The 6,828-nt window shown below is 41.7% G+C and overlaps 1 protein-coding gene across 1 annotated transcript in view; it reads right to left on the bottom strand.

Moving 5' to 3' along the window:
* Window positions 1-6,255, bottom strand: part of BDP1 (B double prime 1, subunit of RNA polymerase III transcription initiation factor IIIB) — a 124,632-nt gene extending 118,377 nt beyond the window's left edge. The window contains exons 1-2 of the mRNA XM_006900046.1: window positions 6,044-6,255; window positions 273-555 (exon numbers count right to left, since the gene is read on the bottom strand). Of these exons, the coding sequence (XP_006900108.1) occupies window positions 273-555; window positions 6,044-6,255 (495 nt within the window). The remainder of the gene's footprint in view (window positions 1-272; window positions 556-6,043) is intronic.
* Window positions 6,256-6,828: the final 573 nt, after the last annotated feature.

Genomic DNA, 6,828 nt, shown 5'->3' with positions numbered 1-6,828 from the left:
CAGTGAATCAGGGTTCCAGTTTCTCCACAACCTCGCCAGCATTTGTTGCTTGCTGTTCTGTTAAATTTTGCTATTTTGACTGGGGTGAAATGATATCTCCTAGTTGTTTTAATTTGCATCTCTCTTAGGGCTAGGGAATTGTAACAGATAGTACAAGGTTTTGTTCCTCTACTCAAAATACTACAAACGCAAATCTCTACAACTAATATTTTACTTAAGTAAAAACTGCAATCTAGCAAGTAACAGTTAAAATTCTGAGTTTTCTCCCTTACCTTCTCTTTTCTCAACTCTTCTCTTAACATTTCTCTTAGTTTTTGAGCTTTATAGATTCGATATCTGTCTGAGCATGGCTGTTTCTCTTTTGCTGGGACAGGGCTTGGTTGTGGAACTTCTTGAATGGGAGACAAAGGATGAGGTTCGGAAGGAACAATGACACCAAGTTTATCCAGACACGAAGTACTTGATACTCGTTTTCTTCTCTGTGAAGCAGTGGGAGGAGATTTACTGGATTCTTCAACATTGTTTTCACCATCAGTCTTTTCATCATTGTTAAAACTAAAAAGAGACAAAAGGCACCATGAATCTCCTTTCAATCTTTTAAACCAGAATAGGTTTAAACAGTTCAACTAGTCAAAGTTCAAAATACAAATGTCTTAAATATTCAAAACTCAATAACTTGCTAACTATAGCCATTGTGACACAGGTTGCAATAAAAACTACTTAGCAGATATGTAAGTTCAGATAAAAATTCAAGTCCTCTCAAAATTTCAAGTCCCTAAATATATTCACACATATAATTTTACATGTCTTAATAGAAAAAAAAAATTAAGCTACCGAAGAAAAGTTTAATTAACCTAATTGGAATTAACAACCGAGAAGATTTACATAATAAAGTTCTAGGGTTTTTAAACTGAGATCTAAGTCAAAGTTCACAGCTCATACTGGTTTTCCACTGACTGCCAACTAAAACTCAAACCCACTGCTGTTGAGTTAGTTCCGACTCAGAGCAACCTTCCATCAGACTGCTCAGGCTCTACAACTTTATGGCGAGGCGCCACTGGATGCCTTTACCTGTACATGTAACATTCAAGGAAAGATAATACAGGAGTTGGTTCAAGAACTGGTTTGTGACTATGTGGATGTACATGAGATGTTTCCGACTTGGGAAAATCTGTATAACTGTTGTTAGGTACTGTAACGTTAGCTCCAACTCATGGCAACACTACATACAACAGAATGAAAACCTGCTTGATTTTGGTGTCATCCTCAAAAATATTTGCTATACAATTATTGCAGTCACTGTGTCAATCCATCTTGTTGAAAGTCTCCCTCTCTTCTGATGACCCTCTACTTTTACAAGCACAATGTCCTTCTGCAAGGACCAGCACTTCCTAAAATCATGTTCAAAATATGTGAGACTAAGTCTTTCTATTATTGCTTCTAAGAAATACTCTAACTGTACTTCTAAGACAGATTCATCTGTTTTTTTGACAGTCCACAGTATATTGACTATTCTTCACAAACACAATTCAAATGTATCAATTATATTTTTATCTTTCATATCTATTGTCCAATTTCACATACATACAAAAAAATTTAAAATTACAAGGTCTGGGTTAAACATACTGTAGTCTGAATTATATTCATGTAAAACTCGTACACAAAACAAGAGAGTAGTGTTTGAACAGAATAAGAGGATACAGTAGGTTTACAATCAGGAAAGGTATGTGCCGTACTTATTTAATATTTTTCCTGAGGCAAATAATCCAAGAAATTGGTCTATATTTAGAAAAAGATGGCTTCAGAATTCGAGGAAGACTCAGATGACACAACCTTGCTTGCCAAAAGAGAAGATAGGAAACAGTTATTAACTAAGAGCAAAGATTAGTACCAGAGTTACAGAATGTATCAAATTCCATACTGTATCAAAGATCCAATATGGATCTTACCTCAAAAATTCTTACTACCAGAGTGGCAAGAAACATTATAATAAACAGAGAAAAGGTAGCAGTTGTCAAGGATTTCATTTTACTTGAATCCACAACCAACATTCACAGAAGTGGTAGTAAAGAAATAAAACATATCTGCATTGGGCAAACCTGCTGTAAAAGAACTCTAAGTGTCATATAAATAATGAATAAGGAAGACTGAAGAAAAATGGATACTTTTGAATTATAGTGTTGATGAAGAAGACTAAATGTAAAAAAAAAAAAAAGACTAAATGTGCCATGGACTTCCAGAGGACAAACAAAAACACCTGGGGGGAGGGAGCCAGAACACTCCTCAGAAGCAAAGATGGTTAAGACTTTGTACTTTGGACATATTTTCATAAGACCATTTTCTGGAGAAAGACATCATGTTTGGTAAAGCACCAAGCTAGTGAAAAAGAAGACTCTCAATATGATGGATTGACACAATTGTGGCAAAATGAATTCAAACATATCAACAAACATGAGTATAGTGCAGAAACAGGTAGTGTTTTGTCCTGTTGCACAAATTCCTGTGATGAATCAGAACCAATCTGATGGCATCTAACAACTATGCATAAAATTATATCCATCTTACTCTTTCATCTAAACAGAGGCACTCATGCTTCTGAGATGTCACTGTTGTTGTTCTTGTTATGTGCAACTGAGTACATATTATGTACATAAAGAGTACATATTATGCCTATGCATAATAGCTCTGCACCTTGCTCTATCCTGAGCCAATCTCATTGTCTCTGGCACACCTACCCTCATTACCACAGTTATTGTATCAATCCATCTCATCCAGGGACTCTCTTTTATCTATGTATATGGACTGACACTGTGGCTGAAACAATGGGCTTAAGCAAGGCAATGATTACAGGGATGGCACAGAACTGAGCAGTGTTTTATACTGTTGTACACATGGTTGCTACCAACCAAACTTTATTAACCTAACAGTGACTAGCATTTGAAGAGCTCTGGTAGTGCAGCAATTAAGTGCTAAGCTAGTCTTCTCATCTAAAGGTGAGTGGTTGGAACTCAATAGCCACTTTACTTGAAAAAGACATGGCAGTTTGCTCCATAAAGATCAAAGCCTTAGAAACCCTATAAGGCAGTTCTACTCTGTCCCATGGGCTGGCTATGAGTAGAAATCAATTCTACATCAATGGGTCTAGAATTTGTATTACATCTTGGTAGGGGAAAAAAATGAAACAGATTTGTTGTTGTTATGTGTCGTGGGTCACCTGAAACTCATAGAGATCCTATATACAACCGTTCTGAATGAACTCTGCTCTATCTCTGACACACCTACCCCCCCTTACCCCAGTCATGGAGTCAATCTATCTCATCGAGGGTCTTCCTTTATTGTGCTGTCCCTCCACCCTCCTAAGCATGACATCCCTCTCCAAAGAATGGTCCTTCCTTGCAACATGCCCAAAATATAGAAATGATTGACATATCAATCAGTCTGAGAACTAAGGTGCATCTGATTCACCTCACAGTCTTTTAGTCACTTTCTGTGCACTGGAGAGCTGGACAATGACTAAGGATGACAGAAGAATTGATGCTTTTGATCTGTGGTGGTGGAGAAGAGTGCTGAAGACTCCATGGACTGCCAAAAGTACAAACAGGTATGTCTTGGGGAAGGTGCAGCCAGAGTGCTCCTTGGAGGCAAAGATGATGAAGTTTTGTCTCGCACACTTTGGGCATGTTGCTAGGAGAGGTTATTCCTTGGAGTGGAACATCATGCTTGGGAAGGTGGAGGGGTGGGAAAGGGAAAAAGACCTTCAAACAGTGACTTCAACAATAGATTTGAGTGTTTCAGGGATTTTGAGGATGGCCTGAGATACCACAAGGTTCAGATCTGTGGTTCGTAGGGTCGCAATGCATCATACTCAACTCTATGACACCTAATAACAACATTAACAAGGTACCAATGAATACAGAGGTCAGAAAACAAGGCAATACCTTTGAGCTGGTGTTGAAGAAGAGTGCTGAATATGACATTAACTGTCAAAAGAATATAATAGGTATATCTTGGAGAAAGGGCAGCCAGAGTACTCATTAGATGCAAGGATAACGAAGCTTTGCCCCATGTACTTCTGGCATGCTGTTAAAAGAAGCTATCTCTTGGAAAGAGACATCATGCTTGGAAAGGTGGAGGGTCAGAAAAGAGAGGTAGATTCTCAACCAGACAGACTGATACAATGATTGAGGCTTTGGGCTCAGTGAGTCAAAGATGGCACAGGGTAGGACAGGGTTCCGATTTCACAAGGTTGTTATGAGTCATACACAAATTGATGAAAGCTAACAACAACAATCTATCAACAAATAAACTCCTTTCACTCAGCATCTGTTCAGGCCAACATAGGAAGTTAAACTATAAAGAAAACTTTTTATTTTCCTGTCAAAGCATAAGGAGCTCTGGTAGCTTAGTATTAGAGCTACTAAACCAAGATAGTCAAGCTCCTTCCATGCCAATTTATTGCCAATGAAAATCTGCTGGAGGGTCAGCTATGATTTGGTTCCAACAATAACAACATCAAAGTATCAGCAGAATCTGTACAATCTCAATGCCACTTAACAAGGTTGGTTATTGATTGATTTTCCATTATTTATAATAGAAAACCAGATCACTTTAACCTAGTATGTTCTAAATTTTATTTCTTTGGGCCATAATTCCTTTTTTCAAAAACTACCAACTTTTTAGAGAAGGTTTGCTGCCAGGTTCTGTGCAAGACAGAAGTGTAGTATGTGGAGAACAGCACTGCTAACCCAAACACCTGTAAGGTGGCTGGAATCTAAAAGTGGCTCCAAGGGAGAAAGACAGTCAACCTTCTCTCATACAGTTCACAGCCTTCAAAAACCTGCTGCAGGGTCACTTGAGTCGATTCTGACTCAAAGGCAGTAAGAGTTTTCTCTCTCATTTCCAGGACAGCCAACCAAGGTAGGTAATATTATGCCCTTTTTACAAATGTCTACATTCTGCCCGTGGGAAGTCTTACACTGGAAAAATTAACCAGAAGACTCCAGACTTCAACTGCTGTTTGTTTTGTTATTGTTGTTCTTGTTGTTGTTGTTAGTGCCCTAGAGTCGACTGCAACTCATAGCGACCCTATCTATTTATGTACAACAGCCCTGAAACCTGCTCTATCCTGTGCTAACCTTACTGTCTCTGACACGCCTCATTACCCGTCACTTTATCAATCCATCTCATCTACGTCTGCCTCTCTTTCTCCATCCCTCCACCCTTCCAAGCATGACGTCCCTCTCCAAGAGATCCCTCCTAGCAACATGCCCAAACTATGTCTAACGAAGCGTCAGAATCCTTGCCTCCAAGAAGCAACCTGGTCTCATCCTCTCCAAAACGAAGCTGTTTTTGCCTCCTGGCAGTGCATGGCAGTCAACTCTCTTCTCCAGCACTATACTCAAAGGCGCTTTCTAACATCCCTAATCACTGTCCAGCTCTCTGGCATATAGGAAGCAACTGCTAAGATCATTGCCTGGCAGGCGCACTTTAGTCTCTAGACCGATGCTAAAGCTATGCTTTCCATTTAACACGGTCACCATAATGAAAGGGAAACACCTTCAAAGTACTGGCAGCACAGCAAATCAGCAAATTCATTTTCCAATGTCATAAATCAAAAGAACAAATCGAACACTTTGGTCCTTTTCAAAAGAAAAGAATGTTTGGGGGAGGGGGGAGGATTTTCTCTTTGCATAGTACTCCAGGAGAATAAACTACCATAACCTTAAACTCTCCAGTGAGCATCAGTACCACGTGTACACATACTTCCAGAATGCTTACTGGATTCCCAACCAAGCCCAGACACCATGGTCAGCAGCCCTACGCGGACCCACCCTCCATCCCGAAAATCTAAGACCATGCCAGATCCACGGCGGACACATCTCTAGGATGACATTCTAGAGCGTTTTCATCTCACCTAAAATGCAAGGCTTGTTGCAAGCCACAGAGCACTCCTACAGTAAAGTTCATTTGCTCAACTCCCAGTAGACAAGCCTGGAGGGGCGGAGCAGGGGGGGGGAAATTGCTCATCACAGCAAGCTTTTACCTGCTTTGGGGACTCTTTTCTTGAGGTTCGGCTCCCCCGAAATCCGCCACGGGCACATCTGCAGGTTCAGCTGGTTTGGGAGCTGAGGTCGCTGGAGGCTCCGGCGGCCTGGGAGCCTCTTTTCCACGCTGCGGGGTGGAAGTGGCGGAGCCCCTGGCACCTAAACCAGGCCTGACATTCGGCTTCACGCTAAGGCGCGCCCTGCGGAACATGGCGGAGGGAGGGGGCCCGGGGAAGCGGCCCCACGGCCGCTCTGAGCCCCGAGCCCCGGCCGCTGCCGAGGAGAAGGATAAGAACTACGCCCTTCTCACGAAGCTATCCCACCAGCCCCGCTGACAGCTACCGCAGCTTAGCTCCCCCTCCACCACCTCCTGCCTCCCGCCACCGCCTCTTCTTCATGACCCTACTACAGCAATAGCCAAGTTTTCGCTCCACCCAGCGCCATAGCCAGAGCGCCGGAAGTGGTGCGTCATCAGCCAGCGCCGCAGTCCTCGCGAGATGACGTCAGGAGCACAGCCGCAGGTCTTTGGTAACTAGGAAACTGCCTAGCTGGTCTCTTCGGTCGCTTAAAAAGAGCGAAGAAAAAAATGTGTACTTCTTTTCCTCGCTGTTGTTCTTATTAGTATGTGCTTTTGAATCGGAACCGACTCATGTTTTATCCTTTTCAGAGACTGTAAAATAGATTACCCACCTGACTCTGAGAAGAATGGGAATCCCAGAACATTTAATTGTGCTAATACGAAACCTATACTTGGACCAAGAGGCAGTAGTCAGAACAGAGCAGG

The sequence above is a fragment of the Elephantulus edwardii genome, unplaced genomic scaffold, assembly GCF_000299155.1.
Source record: "Elephantulus edwardii isolate Elephantulus edwardi_28Jun2011 unplaced genomic scaffold, EleEdw1.0 scaffold00271, whole genome shotgun sequence".
Taxonomy (NCBI): domain Eukaryota; kingdom Metazoa; phylum Chordata; class Mammalia; order Macroscelidea; family Macroscelididae; genus Elephantulus; species Elephantulus edwardii.
Note: the sequence above shows the minus strand (reverse complement) of the source record. Positions and strands in the feature narration are given on the sequence as shown.